Below are 17,746 nucleotides of genomic sequence, written 5' to 3' on the forward strand. Positions count from 1 at the left end.
AAATGGGTCATTGTGTGGTTCATGAGTCAATTGAATGTATTTCAAGGAAGAAAGGAGAGGAGATGGGCAGCAGAGAAAGGTTTTGGTTGTATTTAGAAGAAGGAGGGAGAAGGATGGTCCTCTGTCTGGCTTTTCTGCTAAATCTGATAGATTTTGATTTATTTGCAGTTCAGCAAGGCTTACAACCTGAACTTGATCCATTTATTTTTGGAGCTTTCACAGGTGTGTCCAGAAGAGCCCCATGTGGACTTTAAGATATTGCCTATCTTTTAAGACCCTTTTATGGGTCCTATCTAAGTATTCATGGCCCTAATTGTCCTTGTTTCAGAGATTCTCCTGTATCAGAACTGCTCTTCTTTTGTTCCCCATTATATTCAGTACAAGCTCTTCAGAACAGGTTCTACTCAGCTTTTTAAAAATGTATTTAGTCTCACATACTATACCTCCCCCCCCCACATGTTCCTCTGCCAGTTTTTCCAGAGATGCTTGCTTATTTATTTTTAAAATGTCCATTCTCCCGGTCTCTGAGTGAAAGACCCACCCAAACCAAATAACCTGACTATGCTGAGAAATTGACTACATACGAAGCGCTGTTGAAGGCACAAAGTAAAATTGAAACAAATTTCTCTGCCCTTTCAGTTAGTTGTCTTTGGTGTATTTTTGAAGTTGACACATCCTTTTAAGAGTAGTATTCACTTCAAATCCAGAGTCTTCAGTTTTGTACCCATTACGTTTTCTCAGTGTGTCCCCCCTGTGTGCCTAAGTAATTGCTATTAACATTAATTCAAAACTAACAGGTGTCATTCCAAGTCTATAGTGGAATAGCTTTAGCACAGCAACAAATAGGAGAACTGATGAATTAAAAGCCATCTTCAGTTGGATGGAATCTTATTTTTGAAGTATCGACTGTTGAGCAGCACTGACGTACATGGTGATGTACAATGCACAGTGCAACATACAGGCTCTACCAAAAGAGCTTACATTGAGGTTTTACTGGTCGACCTTTTACACTGAGAATTCTAGAATTTTTCAGACCTGCATCGTTCTCTGCCTAATCCTTCCTGGTTGATAGCTCATTTCATTTCACATTCATTAGTCTCTAACTTCCCTAGTATTTCCATCTATTTGCCGCTACCTCTTATCAATAAGCAGAATAGAACTGCCGGTCAAAGACCATGCTGTCTTTTGAGCTGGAGTCCTTTTTCCTCAGCTAGCTTACTTTCATTCCAGTTCTCGTGGAACGCATCATTCCCCCTACATTACATGTAAAGGGTCCTCTCCACATGGACTTCTCCCTCCTGTGCTGAAGGCAGTTGGGTCAGGCGCCTCTTCAGCATGGTCTTTCCCTGCACCCTCTCCCTTCCTGATCCTGTGGAGAACTCTGCTTGGTTGAATTCAGGGAGTGAGTGGTCTTGTATGGGGGGGAAGGGGGAATTCACATCTCCCTATGAAAATTACCCGGAAAAGGTTACCTTTTGTGTGAAATCCATTCTGCAATGGAAAAACATCACCCATTTTTAAAAGGATCTGAAGGGTCTGAGGGTTTGTCCCATGGAATATTCCAACCTTCCACCTATACAACCCTTAAAACCCCAACTTCTCTTCTCCCTCCCACCCCAGTCCCCATCAGTCCCTTACAGGACACACTGCAATGGCCTATCAGATCTAGGTTGCTACTTCCTGCAGTAGAATATGTGGGAGAAGGTAAAGAGGAAGGATTCCTTGTTTGTTTCATCCTTCCATCTGTGGGCTTTACTGTGGGAGGGAACAGTGTGACATCCTGTTAGGACATGGGGAGGGAATAGCAACATGAAAGTTAAGCTACTTAGGTTTAGGCTCAACTCTTGAGAAGGGGGCATGATGGAATTGTTGTTCATTCCGTGGTCATTCCAAGTACAAAGCTTCTGGCTGTAAATAACAGATATTACTTTTATTATATGAAAAATATTGAGTGTTTTTAAAATTTAGCATGCCTTTTCAGTATTACTTGAATGGTGGCTTGTTCAAGACTTATTTCTTGGTTCAGAATAAACTCTATAAATGCTGACTCTTATTTTTGTTTGCCAAGCATACATACATATTTGGCCATATATTGCATTGTTTTACAAGTAACCAAGGTGGACTCTGATATCTTTATTTTTTCCCCTAAATGGTTAAAAGTGTGGTTTAAGTTAAAAAAAAGTTACTTTTTTTAAACAATTTGGCTTTTTAAAATAACAATATTTCGAAAACTTCTCTGTCTCAATCTTTACAACTATCTCCTTCTTCAGAGTGAGGTTTTAAAAAATAAATCCACTGAGTACAAGATAGGAAGTGCTAAATTTTGGACTCAATTGACTTCAAGGGAGGTTGTGGAATCCCTGACAGTGGAGGTCTTTAAGAAGAGGTTTTTGGACAAACACCTGTCAGGGATGGTCTAGGCTTACTCACTCCTTCCTCAGAGTGGGAGGCTGAATTTGATGACCTCTCAAGGTCCCTTCCAGCCCTACATTTTATAATTCTGTGATAACTTCAAGCTTTGAATCTTCTTCTAAACTTGAATATGTAATAGCTGCTGGTATCCAGGACATACATTAGTTGATTTTTATGTCCATGTTAAACTTGAACATTCCACAAGCATGTATTCTGGTAGTCCTCTTATTTCATGGTCTTTAATTATCCTACATTCAAGAGATGAGTTACTATTGCTGGCTCAAATTGACAAATATTTGACTTGTGCTGCAGGTGAAGGAGATGCATTTACCATATTTGCATAACTAATTGTGATGCTACTGTATTCATATTAACCCAAAGTGGAATTCTTTCTTATAAACAAAGAGTAGAAAGTGGTTGTAAGGAACTAACTTTTTAAATAACGTAATTATTTAAAATTAAACTTTTGCTTATTGTATTTTGATATAACATCTGTAACTGGCATTAGTCTGCAAAGACAGTACCAAATACAAAACGCTACAAATCGAAAGGAAGAAAACAGACTAAATAGAGTACACATCCAGAAAACATTACACTCATCTCTCCTCCAAAATGATCATTTTCCTACTAGCTAGAGATAATGCAAAAACAAAGGAAGGCATCTTTGCAGTGTGGGGGGAGCCAATAGGAAACTTAAATAAATAACCCAGTAGCTAGTAAAGAGAGGTGGGGATGGGTCTGGACTCCCTCAGGAAGACAGCTCCTTGAGGAAAACTCTGGTTCTGTATAAACCCAGGGAGTGTCTACTTTAACTGCTGGGTAGAGACTTGGCAAGAAAGGTGGTAATCAAGGCTTATATCATATATGGTTTTATTAACTCTGTGTAAGAATATAGTAGTCAATATAGCTGTTCTCTTGCTCTAAGGGTCAAGCATCATTGAGCAGCTATGTTCAACAAGTAATTTAGCCTCTTTTAAAGAAGCCCAACCAAGGACACATGACAAATCAGACTGTGGTAACGTTGTCAGTGTCAAGGAAACTAACACACTTACTGCCTCCAGCTACACTAGGAACTAGCCCAACAGGATGATCCCTAAACTCTGCATCCAATCCAACCCTGGCAAGCAGCTTTAATTGTCAAATTCTGGTAACTGGAGTCATCTCTAATATCCAGTTGTGAATGGCAGTTGGATCACTTCAGTTGTGCTAGTCGTCTTATATACGTGTAGGGAAATAACTGTGAATGCACTGTTCTTTAGGTCTTATTAATAAACACTAAAAGACAACTTTTCTTACAGGTGCTACAAAATATACTGATAAAGACAATGGAGGGATGCTTGTGTGGTCTCCATACCATAGTATTCCAGATGCCAAGTGTAAGTCCTCTTCTCACAAGAAAAATTGTACTCTATTAACTAGAACTGATTCATTGCTTCTGATGAACTGTCTACTTCTAATTTTTAGCACATAATCCCTCTTGCAGTGTGGGAAAGTTGCATAAGTTATACTGCGTATGAAACAAACAAGCTGATGTGTGTCTCTCCCCCCCCCCCCCCCCGTTATTTCTCATTCAGGGGATTTTGGGAAAGGAAAGGTGGAATGTTTCTATCATCCTGTGGTTGGGAAGAAGGCTTTGATGTCTAATCAAGCCTTCAGACCTCTTGAAATGCATCTATTGTTACCACTGGTCTCTACATCTTTTGCCCTACTATTAATATATGTTGTAATCTTGAGAAATTTCATTGTACAATTCCAGAAGAAAATGTGTTGCTATGGAAGTCTGCATAGATGAGTTACCATGGAGGAAATGCAGTGGGGACCAGTTCAAGGGGAAGACCTTATGCAGACATAGATACCTGTTGCCCTCTTACTGGAAAAGTAGCGTTTATTCTGTTTCATCACCTAAGAAGATAATCAAAATATAGGAATTATCTTTCTAGATCTGACCAGCGGTCAGTCTTGTCCAGTATCTTGCCTCTAGCAGTATATGCTTCAGAGGAAGAAACCTTGCACTAGGCAGTTATGAGAACCTGACCCCAGAGAAAGTTTCCTCCTAATCACAGTAGTAATAAATTGACGTAAGCCCAAAAGCTTGAGGGTTTATATCCTTTCCAAATCTCTGGTTTTATCTTTTTAATATTTACAGCTATCGCATTAAGATTTTTGTTATCCATATAAATTTATAATCACTTTTTAAATCTGTCACCTTCCAATTACAAGGAATGTCCCTTTACTCTTCAGTTGTGAGGGTGGGTCAATTAATAATGGAGAATACAGTAACTCCTCACTTAATGTTATGTTCCTGAAAAATGCTACTTTAAGCAAAACGATGTTAAGCGAATCCAATTTCCCCATACGAATTAATGTAAATTGGGTGGATTAGGTTCCAGGGAAATTTTTTTTTTCACCAGACAAAAGAGAGGTGGTGGAGTCAGAGGGTGGGATATTTCATTTAGTAATAAGGCATTTCCTGGGAACTAGCACTCGGCTGAGCCCTCAAGAGTTAACACATTGTTGTTAATGTAGCCTCCCACTCTACAAGGCAGCACGAATGGAGGAAGGAGACACAGCATGGCAGAGAGAGACAGAGAGACACACTGTGTGTGTGTGTGTGTGTGAGAGAGTGAAAGAGAGACGCGCATTGCCCCTTTAAGTACGCTGACCCCACTCTAAGTACACTGCCTTTTTAAGTAGATCAGCAAGTTGAGACAGCAGCTGCTGCCAGCAAGCGCCATCTGTCCTGAGCCCTGTGTGGCCCCCCCCCCCCCCGCTCTGTGGAGGTGGGGTACAGGGGGAGGGGGACACCCTGACATTAGCACTCCTCTCTCTCCCTCCTCCCCACCCACTTGCACAGCAAGCAGGAGGCTCCCAGGAGCAGCTCCAAGGCAGAGGGCAAGAGTAGCACACGGCAGTGGGGGGAAGGACAGCTGAACTTCCCCGCAGTTGATAGCCTGCTGGGCGGCTGTCGCATGGGGAGCTTATGGGGCCGCTGCCGGTCCATCCTGGTTCCAAGCCCCCACCAGCTAGCTCCAACGGGCTGCTCTTTCTGCAAGCAGGCGGCTGCCATACAACATTATAAGGGAGCATTGCGCAACTTTAAACAAGCATGTTCTCTAATTGTTCAGCTACGTAATAACGATACAACGTTAACCGGGACAACGTTAAGTGGGGAATTACTGTATTTAAGGTCAGTGACAGATACTTGGTCCAAGCATTTTGGCTAGACATAAGTAGAGTATAGCAGTTAAGTCACAAATTTACTGTTGGTAAGGTAATGGTCAGACTTTCATATATACACTTCTATTGACAATTGACTCCATGGATGGCTAAATATAATGCTGATAATCAAGGGATTAAAAACTAAGGACCTGTGAGATTATGCAGCTGTGGCTGGGTGGGGTTATTTAGATTAACTGACTGTTTAATATACTATGTTTAAAATAAAAGTTCTCAATTCTCTTTTGAAACGTCCCAATTCTCCACTCTTTGAAAGTCCCCAGCGGTGAGATCGGTGAAAGATCACTCGATCAACAAATCTCTGGTAACTAATTAAATATTGTTAAAATTGACATAAGTATCTTAGTGGAGACCATTATGTACAGTTTATTACTGTAGTCCCTACAATACAGGCACTGTACAAACATAGGAAAATAGTTTCTGCACTGCTTCAATTTTACACACTTCAAGAAACCTCACCGACTCCATGTAGTGTGTAAAGTTAAGCACATGCATAAGCTTTTGCAAGATCAGGCCCTGTGAAAACAAGCAATATACGAAAGGTAGGGAAGAAGGATTGAAACATATAATCAAAACTTTGATATCAGTTATCCATAATTGCACCTCTGCTTTGGTACATTTAAGTGATTAACTTTTTGTAGTTTTATAGCAGAACTAACACTTTCAGATAAATTAATTCTGGCATTGCTTTCTTACAGTGGACGAATATATTGCAATAGCAAAGGAAAAACATGGATACAATGTGGAACAGGTAAGTTCTATGAATGATTTTTAATGTGGCGTTTACTGTGAGTATAACACAACTCACTTTTTTTCATCTGGCTTCCATTAACTAATGCTATCTCTCTTCAGGCGTGGCAGCAAACACTGCAGTTTTATGGATCTGCATACTGTTGTGGTCTGGATTCTCTACAAAAGATTGAGTTCTTTATTTTTATGACATGCTCAGCTTGTAATGCACAGTTTTGAAAGGTTTGGTATGTTTCGGTACACTGGGCATGTCATGTAATTGTGTGTTTATGTAACTTAAAAAAAATTTCTTAGGCAAGCAATTTTGGGAATGGACTTGTGCATTTTGGAATTAAGAATTTTAAATATTTTTAAATGCTAACATTGATTCAATGCTCTCCATGTTGCAGAGGCATTTCAGCTAGTGGGGTGATACAAAAATAATTCAACTGGCATGTTTCAAAGCAAGAAAAACACTATCAAAGTTTCAAAACTTGCAGTGTTTGGAGGTTGTAGTTAAAGCTTGGTTTTGGTTTTACTACTCTTTAATCACTATCCCATGAAAAACAGTATAGGTAAACGTTGCTAGTTCACACTAATGACTAAGAACTGTAGCAAGTTTGTATTTAAAAAATTACCAAGTGAATGAATACAGTAAAAGTAAGGGTAACAGAAAACAAAAGTTGAGTTATTGGTGTACCAGTAAAACATCCTGTTGTATAACCTTGTTTTGGGGAAGAAGAGTAGGGCAAATAATAATGAAACCTTAGTAATGAGAACTCATTGCAATACGTGGCTATTTAAGTCTGTATTGTTGGAAGGAGAGGCAGACAATGTTGTGGTGTCTAGAATGTGTACAGAAAAAAAAGTTTAGCTTGTACTGTTTTTTCCAGTGCTCTTCAGGAAAAAGATACAGTGCTTGTGAGAAGGTCTGCATACACAAACTGCTGGTAGTTTGTGCTTACAGTGGAAAAATGTTGTCAGGGGAAAAGCTGGTAGATCCATTAAATCAAGGCACTGAGACTTGATGAGCTTTTATTGATCATATACACTGTGTATGAAACTAATTTAGTCAGTTCTGTTTGAGTATTCCCCAAGTCCTGAACAAGCCTTGGTGCAAAATCTATGAAGGTTTTTGTGTGTGTGTGTGTTTTAGGGGATGGGGGAGAAGTCTCCAGTTGTTCTAGAGTCTTTATCAGAAATACAGAGCGATTACTCTCTAGTTACACCCAGTAAAGAGATTTATTTAAAATTGTCTGTTTTATGGTGTATCATACACAGCCATGGACAATGGAAATGCCCAACACAAGCCAGGCAGTGTTTTTATTTGAGAGGTGGGGGATTGTTAAAAGGACATTCAGGATGTATTCAGAGTTTCAAAATTGTATTTTATTTACTCACTAGCAGCCTTTTAAAACTGCAAATACCTTGTCTCCCTAATGAATATTTTTACTGCATGTGCACGTGCAACAGGTGAGGGTAGAGGGCTGGGAAGCTTTCTGGTCACTGAACAGCAGAAATCTTTTTGTTTGAATGGGCTGGGAGTTGGGCCCAGGAAGGTCTGTAAAGAACTACATAGTCTATATCTGTTTGTAGAGGGAGAAAGTAGGTCAGATTTTGAGCCTACCACTATTCTATGCTAACTAATTCAGAGGAGATGCTGCCACACTGACCTCTAATTGGTATCTAACTGGTCCAGGTATTGCAGCATGGATGGAATGCTAAAGTGCCCACTGATCAGAGTATCTGTGGAAAGAATCTTTTAAGCTGTATTACATAGGCACAATAGAAGAGAAGCTCAAGTGTGAATTTCTTTTGATAGTGGGGGTTCTGATGTCAGATACTTAATCACATTAAAAAACCCTATGTTAAATATAACTTTCTAAAGTGTGCTTTGAACAAGTCAGCTAAAATCAAAAATGGATTATTTCTTTTCAAAGGCACTTGGCATGTTGTTCTGGCATAAACATAACATTGAGAAGTCCCTTGCGGATCTCCCTAATTTCACTCCTTTCCCTGATGAATGGACAGTTGAGGATAAAGTCCTGTTTGAACAAGCTTTTAGTTTCCATGGGAAGAGTTTTCACAGGATCCAACAAATGGTAAGGTAATATGTATGGTTATAACTATTATTTAATATAAATATTTTTAGTCTGAAGGCTCCTATCAGAATAAAGCCCCATTGTGCTAAGTACCATATAAACATATTCAAAGATAGGGCTTGTACTCCAAAGAACTCTAAGAAACATAAATTCAGTTTTTGCTTCTGTATTATTCAGCCTTTTAGAGCTGTAAAACCTCTCAATTTATTTACAGAAGTGGCATGAGATTTGTTTGGTTAACGCATGAAATAGCTTTTTAAGTGGAAAAACATAAGTGTTTTCTCCTTTCTCTAAATGCATGGAAAATTAAGAAAGCATTCGTATAAGGGTTATTGTAAGGTAATTATGCTTCAGCTACTAGTTTACATAGTTTACATTTTTTTTAAAATATTTGAACTAATTCTTCTAGCTTCCAGACAAGACTATTGCAAGCCTTGTAAAATATTACTATTCGTGGAAAAAAACTCGCTCTAGGACAAGCTTGATGGATCGACAGGCTCGAAAACTAGCCAATAGAAATAATCAAGGTGACAGGTGGGTTGAATACTTTTAAATAACTAATTGCCCGAGAGTGAAGTTCTTTGTTTAGGTACAGATATGGCAGCATTTTTCTGACAATATGCTTCAACTCTAACCTGAAGAGGCCATTTCTAATGGTGAGAGTACCACTAGTTTAGACCTATGCCCATTCAACAGACAAACTGTATTTTACTTGTGCTCTAGGAAGTAAACAACTCTGTGGCGAATGCAGTAGCTGCACAGCAGACTGGTTAGCAAATCGTCTTGTGAAACAAGTCCTATTAAACAAGACTTAGAAATGTTGGTTGGGGGTGGGATTAGGAGGGAAGGAATAGGTAACTAAACAACTACAAATTGCTGAAATGTCCAGTGATATTGTTTTACTGGCTTTCTGCAGTTTACAGTACTATGTTTTTAAACCTTTAAATAGCCTTCAATTTAAAAATAAATTTTAACATGCAATTATTATTCTAAAAAACAGTAGTTACCATAAAAATGGAGGTCTGTTTAGTTGTTTAGAGGCAAAGGTTCTAACTACATATTATCATAAAGGAGGCAAGCCTTTTAAATAAATTCAAAATAATTAGTGACCCTGTCACTTAAGGACTACAAAATCAAATCCATTTGCTTTCAGTCTAGTTAGACTTTCCAGTTATTACAGACTTTCCAGTTATTACTGAACTTCCTGAGTGTGTGTTTTACTTTTCATTTCACCAGAAGTGCTATTGCCTAAACATCATAAACTGGAATCCAAATGTATCCAAGTCTTCCTGCTTAGCTTTTTTTCCAAGAGAAGAATATTTTTTTCCAGCTGTTGTTACTTTAATTATGGCAACATACACAAGCTTAACAAAAGAAAAATGCCTCCAGGGTGTACTACATCTTAAAAAGAAATTCCAAAATAACCATAACTCCGGTCTGTGTGTGTGTGTCTTGTAACAGTATGACTATAACATTATTTAGAATGTATGTAAACTGTATAATTTGTAGATAGTGTCAGCAAAAATAGTGGAACAACAGGCTAATAGGACCAAGTTTACTCATCTGTTGTCTATCCTCAGTGATGATGATGTGGAAGAAGCACATCCAATGGATGGAAACGATAGTGATTATGATCCCAAAAAAGAAACCAAAAAGGAGGTAACACTCTAATTACAATGAATGTTAGTAATTTTTCCATGATGCCTTCTGTAAAGAGTATAACTTCCAACATGGTGAAGTCCTCATATCATGTTTAAAATATAGACGCTTTTGATGCTTTTTGAATGAAGCTAACCTTTACTATTTCATTTGCTGAGACAATTTCAGTCTTATATGTAACACCCCTCTTTTTTGAGAGAGAAGTAAAGAAATTGCTGATCAGCCAGTGAGAAGAAATTTCAAAGAATAGGTCACGACTAATCAATAAGAGACACTTGTTTGGCTGTTCTGTCAAATGCTCTTTCCAGTTTCTTACTGATGCTGAGTAATTGGATATCAAGTACTTTCTTTGTTCATTAAAATACAAAGTGGTGTTTCTCAAAGTATAGCGTGTCCTCTTCATTCAAAGCAATGAGGATATCTATATATCTATCTTTAATTTGTTTTAATACTTCTTTCTAGTAGAAATTATGGTGGATATGACCTTACTTTGTCCCTTTAAGAGGGAAGGAAATTCTTTGGTATCTGTAAAAGTATCTTTAATCTTTAAAAACTTTATAGTCAGAAGTGTGGTGTCCCTTTACCTTCTGTTCTTGCAAATAAGACTCTAAAGGTTATTAAAACTGAAAATCTAGAGGAAAAAACTATACATATTTACACAACTTTGGGCATGGCTACACTTGCAGTTGTAAAGCGCTGGGAGTTAAACCAGCCTTTGGGGACCGCAGCAGGGAAAACGCTGCCGAGTGTTTACACTCTCAGCTGGAAGTGCACTGGCGTGGCCACATTAGCAGCTCTTGCAATGCCACAAAGAGCAGAGCATTGTGATAGCTATCCCAGCATGCAAGTGGCTGCAGCATGCTTTTCAAATGCGGGGGGTGGAGTGGAGTGTGACAGGGAGTGTGCTGTGTGTATGTGGAGGGAGAGAGAGTGGGTTTTTAGGGGGCTGAGAGCGTGTCAGCATGCTGTCTTGTAAGTTCAGACAGCAGCAGACCTCACTCACTCAAAGCAAGCAGCATTCCTTGGTCCCGGAGCAGATAAGCAACCAGCTGTCAGAAACGAAGCTTTGAAAGGGCATATCAGCATTCCTACAGCGAGTTCAAAACAATGACAAGCGTGGCCACTTGATTTAAGGGGATTATGGGACGTTTCCAGAGGTCAATCAGAGCGCAGTAATGCAACACCTCGTTCATACTGGTGCCATGGTGCTCCAGCAGGGGCGCAGCAAACGTTATTCCACTCACCGAGGTGGAGTACCAGCAGTGCTGTAGCTGCGGAGTCAGAGCGCTCTACGTGCCTTGCCAGTGTGGATGGGAAGTGAGCTAGTGCGCCCGGGGCTCCTTTATTGCGCTGTAACTTGCAAGTGTAGCCAAGGCCTTTGTATTTAGTAAGTTTCCTTAGTTATCTTAGCACATTTGGGTCTTCCAAACCACAGGAGAGAGAAAACATTTCTAAATATTAGAAAATTTTGCTGGTTTAAAAAAAAAAATCAATTTTTTTTTTTTTTGAGTGTGGGGGAGAAAATCACAAATTTGCAAGGGTCCTTTCAAAGACACTAAAGGAATAGCACTGCTAATACAACTTTGTATCTCTGCCAAAAGAAACCTGGAACATAAACTGGTCCAGCAGATAGGGTATTGGTCTGGGAGTCCAAAGAGATGGATCTTAGTCTTAGTTTTGCCACTGTCTTGTGTGTCCTTCAACATTTTTTGGAATTGGTATAGCACAAATCCAGCGGAGAGAGTCTTTCTGCCTCTCTTGTTCCTCCCTTCCTAATGGGGGGAATGCTCTAATGTCCTCTTTTGGATTCAGCGCCCCAAAAAGAGGACAAGCTACTTTTAAAGACTTGCCCAATTTGCTTTCATGAATTACTGTATTTGAACCATTAAATATGATACAGAATAAAATTAGAGTCTAAAAATAACTAACAAGTTTGTAGAAACTGGCCAGATAGACTAAGAAGTTTTTCAGACCTAAATCAAGATTTATTTTGTGGTCTGATGTTTCTGATTCTTACATACCTTGACTTTCTAAGCAAAATTAAGCCAAGTAGAAAAATCCTATATTTTATAAAACAAAAATCATAATTTTTAGAGTAGTCTACAGGTAAGCTATGGCTGTTGCTTCAAAAATGAAAAGTAGAGTCATCAAAAGATCCTTTTTAAAAAAACTCTGGCTTTGATCTATTATAAAGCATATATCTATTACAAAATTTCCATGAGACCACTAAGGTAGAACGAAACATCCTGTAGTGGAGAGAGGAAGGTTCACAACATAGGGCTTGTCTTCACTACTGGGGTAAATCGACCTAAATTACTCTACTCTAACTACATGAATAAAGTAGCTAAAGTTGTCGTAGCCTAGGTCAACTTACCGCGGTGTCTTCACTGCACTGCATTGATGGGAGACACTCTCCTATCGACTTACCTTACTCTTCTCGGAGAGCTGGAGTACCGGGGTTGACTGGAGAGCACACTGCCGTCGATTTAACGGATCTTCACTAGACCCGCTAAATCGAGCGTCGATCTTCCCAGTAGTGAAGAGAAGCCCATAGAAATTTAAGGGAGAAATGTATACTAGAGTTAGAGGAGAGGGGAGGAAGAGAAGGAACAAATACAGTATGCAGATGGCAATATAGGATGGCAGAAAACTGAAAGGGAACAGTGATAGTCCTATAAATAATGAAGTAGGCAAGCAGATTTGAGAGAGGTTGAGGGTTTTTTTGTTTTTGTCCCCCCTCCACACCCCACCCCCAGAACCTGTGGAGCAATTCAGGAATTAATTTAATAATCTGTAACTAAGATCATAGAGAAGTGTAAGTATATATTAAACACAAAGTTAAAAGAACAGTCATTAGGTTGCAGAGCCAAGCACTCAAAAGTTAGGAGGTGCTGCCAGGAAGAAACCTTAATTTTTGCACTTCCTTGACTGCTTGGCTGTGCAACTTTAACACCAGGTTCTTTTAACTTAGTTTTTTGCATATAATTATAGTTGGTTGATGCTTTCATGATGCCAGAAGGGACCATCATGATTATCCAGTCACCTCCTGTATATTGCAGGCCACAGAACCTCACCCACCCACCCCTGTAATAGACCCATAACCACTGGCTGAGTTATTGAAGTCTTTAAATCGTGATTTGAGGGACGTCAAGTTACAGAGAATCCACCATTTACACTAGTTTAAACCTGCAAGTGACCCCTGGCCCATGCTGAGGAAAGCAAAAACAAAAACCCGGGTCTTTGCTTTTGGAAAATTGTCAGTCAAGATGATTCAGCGGTTCTAGAGAATGAGGCTAGGGAGTAATACATTGTGGGTTTGTTGTGTGGTTTTTGTTTTTTTTTTTTAACATGGGCAAAGCAAACTTATTTTTAAAAGCAACAGAGGGTCCTGTGGCACCTTTAAGACTAACAGAAATATTGGGAGCATAGTTATGTTGCTTTTTACAGATTCAGACTAACACGGCTACCCCTCTGTTATTTTTTAAAAAATGTTTTAGGCGCAGATTTGTAAAGGTATTCAGGTGTTGCTATGCTCAGTGTGATGAGATTTAGACTTCTACATGCCTAACTCCCTTTTGAAAATGAGATTTAGGCTCTTAAATCAGACTAGCAATGCTGAGCTCAGCAACCCTTAAATACCTTTTAAAAATGTGGTCCTACGTGCTCCTATGCAGTTAATGTTTTTTGTTGCCCCTGTGGAATTCCACGCACATTTGGCAAAGTTATAAGCCTTTGAAAAACTGGAAAGTTAAACTGAGTACTTGTGCAGAGGCTCGGAGACTTGCTAGAACTAACAGCCAAAGAGTGTATCCTCAGTGAGCGTGCTTGAGCGCCTCTCTCAGCTTCTAGTGCTGACCAGACTGCATGTGCACCAGCCCCACGGAGTGACTGAGCGTGTGTCAGCCCAGGGCCATGCTCGCTCAGAGGCACTTTCCCTGTAGTGGCTGCTCCTGGCTGGGGCTGGGCACTGGAAATGAGAACAGAGAAACACTCTCTCTCGTCTGTGCGCACAGTGACACACGTATACATGGTGGCACTTGGGCAGCAAGGAGAAGGAATCCATCTGACTTCAGTGCTAAGGGGACAAAAGTAGCACTGGGGAGGAAAAGAAATAGATTGGGGCAAGGAGTCCAAGGAGACTAAGAGTGGAGGGTGGGATGGGAAATGTGACTGGATGTTGGAGGGGGAAGACTGGGACGGACTGACTGACTGCTTAGCTAAGCATGAGAACTGGGAGCTGGGGGCGGGCACTGAGATCTAACAAGGAACTGGTGTGTGGAGGGAGAATTGGAACTGGCTGGACAAAGACTTGGACAAGGAGCCAGGGATTCAGGGGACTAAAATTGGCTAGGATCCTAGAGAAGGAAACTGGGACTGGGAACCAATGTGGGAGGAGAGACAGATCTGTCAAGGATCCCAGAAGGTGCTGGCAAGGGACTGGGATGAGGAGCAGAAATTGGGGCCGGGTAGACAAGGAGAATGGGACTGGGACAAGGAACCAGGGATGGGTGAAGAGGTCAGGCTTTTGGGGGGGGGGGTGGAAGGAATGGGGCAAAAGTCTGTGCCCTCTAGAACATTCTCCCCTCCCCCCTCCGCTCCCCCCCCAAAAAATGGAACCAGAGTTTCTTGAATTTTACCAATTCTCTGATGTCAGCAAATTTCTGACAGTGGGTCTCATTCCCTTCTAGTGTTTGCTCAAATACAGGTACTCCTGGGGGCATTCTGTGCCAAAAAACTAAAAATTCTGCACAAAATTTTAAAATTTTGCAAATCTTATTTGTCAAACTAACACTGCATAATCACGCCAGTTTCAATTATTTTTAGGGCTGTTGATTAATCATAGTTAACTCATGCGATTAACTCAAAAAAAATTCATCGTGACTAATCGCAGTTTTAATTGCACCGTTAAACAATAGAACACCAATTGAAATTTATTAAATATTTTTGGATGTTTTCTCCATTTTCAAATATATTTATTTCAATTACAACACAGTTTACAAAGTAGACTGCTCACTTTATATTGTTTATTACAAATATTTACACTGTAACAATGACAAACCAAAGAAAGTGTTTTTCAATTCACCTCATACAAGTACTGTTGTGCAATCTCTCTATCGTGAAAGTGCAACTTACAAATATAGATTTTTTTTTGTTTGTTTGTTACATAACTGCACTAAAAACAAAAAAGTGAGCCTACAAGTCCACTCAGTTCTACTTCTTGTTCAGCCATTCACTAAGACAAACAAGTTTGTTTACATTTACGGGAGATAATGCTGCCTGCTTCTTGTTTACAATGTCACCTGAAAGTGAGAACAGGTGTTCGCATGGCACTTTTGTAGCCATCATTGCAAGGTCTTTACATGCCAGATACGAATGTTTAGCCTATGTCCCTTCATGCTTTGGCCACCATTCCAAAGGACGTGCTTCCATGCTGATGATGCTCATTTAAAAAATAATAATGTATTAATTAAATTTGTGACTAAACTTCTTGGGGGAGAATTGTCTGTCCCCTGCTCTGCTTTACCCGCATTCTGCCATATATTTCATGTTATAGCAGTCTCAGATGATGACCCAGCACAAGTTGTTCATTTTAAGAACACTTTCACTGCAGATTTGACAAAATGCAAAGAAGGTACCAGTGTGAGATTTCTAAGACAGCTACATCATTCGAGTTAAAGTTTAAGAATCTGAAGTGCCTTCTAAAAGCATGCTCCATACCTCCTCCCTCTCAGATTTTGGAAGTCTTAAAAGAGCAACACTCCAATGCGGAAACTACAGAACCTGAATCAGCAAAAAAGATGATCAACCTTCTGCTGGTGGCCTTTGACTCAGAGGATGAAAATGAATGTGCGTCGGTCCGCACTGCTTTGGATATTATCGAGCAGAACCCGTCATCAGCATGGACACATTCCTCTGGAACGGTTGCTGAAGCATGAAGGGACATATGAATCTTTAGTGCATCTGGCATGTAAATATCTTGCGATGCCAGCTACAACAGTGTTATGCAAACTCTTGTTCTCGCTTTCAGGTGATACTGTAAACAGGAAGTGGATAGCATTATCTCCTGCAAATTTAGACAAACTTTTGTCTGAATGATTGGCTGAACAAGAAGTAGGACTGAGTGGACTTTGTTTTATTTTTGAGTGCAGTTATCTTTGTACATAATTCTACATATTTAAGTTGGGCTTTCGTGATAGAGATTGCATTACTGTACTTGTGTTAGGTGAATTGAAATACTATTTCTTTTGTATTTTACAGTGCAGATATTTGTAATCAAAAATAAATATAAAGTGAGCACTGTACACTTTGTATTGTGTTGTAAGTGAAATCAATATATTTGAAAATGTGGAAAACATCCAAAACTATTTAAACAAATGGCATCCTATTGTTTAACAGTGCAATTAATCGTGTGATTAATTGCAATTATTTTTCTTAATTGCACGATGAATCGCAATTAATGTTTTTAATAGCTTGACAGCCCTAATTATTTTGGTAATTTATTTCAAAATACCTGTCAGCAAGTATGTCTGTAACAATACAGACATGCACATAAGTTCCCCCAGGAGTAGAGAGTTAAAGAAACCCCTATAACAACCCAGTTCCTGTTTCTCTGCTCGCTCTCGCTCTCCTCCCCCACCCCTCCCCCCCCCCACACACTTAGCTGGGGTGGCCAGCCACCCACAACCCCTCCTCCCCAAAGCCCAGGGATCCAGAGGGAGAAACTGCATGATGCTCAGTCCTAAGTTTGCATGGAGTTTCCTGCATGCCACCCTCTCCTTGCCTCAGGGCATGCTGGGAACTGCAGCTGCCAGGAACCCTCTCTCCCCCTCCCCCCAGCAGTGTCTTCTATGTGTGAGCTGGGCTCTGCTGGTCCAGCAGCCCATGTCTGTGGGGGGGAAAGGAAATTCTGCGCATGCAATGTTAATTTCTGCAAAATTCTGCATGTGCAGTGGTGCAGAATTCCCCAAGGAGGAATACAGGATGACAGCCTATCACTATGGTCAGTTACTCAGTTAGCTTAGATGGCAGAGGTTTCTGTGATGGATCAGAAGGTTCCACCCTTGCTGATGAACCATGGGGTATCATTTTGGTAGAATTTTTATATTTTCAGTTTCTTTAAAACCTAAGAAATTGCAAACTATGTAAAAGAACATTATTAAAGTTGCAAAAGCCAAGCACTCACAAGTTAGGAAATGCCAGAATTAGGATTGTCCATGCAATCCTAATTCAGCACTCTTGTGCATATGCATTGATAGACTTCAGTTACATGATCATACTGTCTTTTCCACAGGAACTCTGTCTCATTCCATCAGTGTGCCAGATGGACCTGCTTTGGAGATGAATCGGAGTTGTGTAGTAAAGAAGGCTGTTGTCTGTAGGACCCCCGCCTCATTTGTTGTAGGAACTGAAAAGTGTATAGTGCATGAGTTGGGGGGGTTGCAGGAATAGAAAGGATAGTTTCATTATTAAGACAGTTGAATGCTGCCCTGGAGAATTGGATTCTATCGCTGCCTTTGCCACACAGATCCTATGTGATGCTGAGCAAATCACTTAAACCAAACTTTTCAGAGATGCTCCCTCATCATGTGTTCCTCATTTTCTGACTT

General features: G+C 40.0%; 1 protein-coding gene across 5 annotated transcripts in view; it reads left to right on the plus strand.

Annotated features, from left to right (window-relative positions):
- The window catches only part of RCOR3 (REST corepressor 3), a 36,542-nt gene that overhangs the window by 4,032 nt on the left and 14,764 nt on the right, over nucleotides 1-17,746 (plus strand). For all 5 annotated transcript variants that reach the window (XR_004644973.1, XM_034764545.1, XM_034764548.1 and 2 more), the window contains 5 exons: nucleotides 3,711-3,788; nucleotides 6,348-6,400; nucleotides 8,319-8,480; nucleotides 8,890-9,014; nucleotides 10,061-10,139. Coding sequence is in view for 4 of the 5 variants with exons in the window: in XM_034764545.1 (XP_034620436.1) it covers nucleotides 3,711-3,788; nucleotides 6,348-6,400; nucleotides 8,319-8,480; nucleotides 8,890-9,014; nucleotides 10,061-10,139 (497 nt within the window). In the remaining variant the exon portion in view is untranslated. The remainder of the gene's footprint in view (nucleotides 1-3,710; nucleotides 3,789-6,347; nucleotides 6,401-8,318; nucleotides 8,481-8,889; nucleotides 9,015-10,060; nucleotides 10,140-17,746) is intronic.

This window comes from Trachemys scripta, chromosome 3 (assembly GCF_013100865.1).
Source record: "Trachemys scripta elegans isolate TJP31775 chromosome 3, CAS_Tse_1.0, whole genome shotgun sequence".
Taxonomy (NCBI): domain Eukaryota; kingdom Metazoa; phylum Chordata; order Testudines; family Emydidae; genus Trachemys; species Trachemys scripta.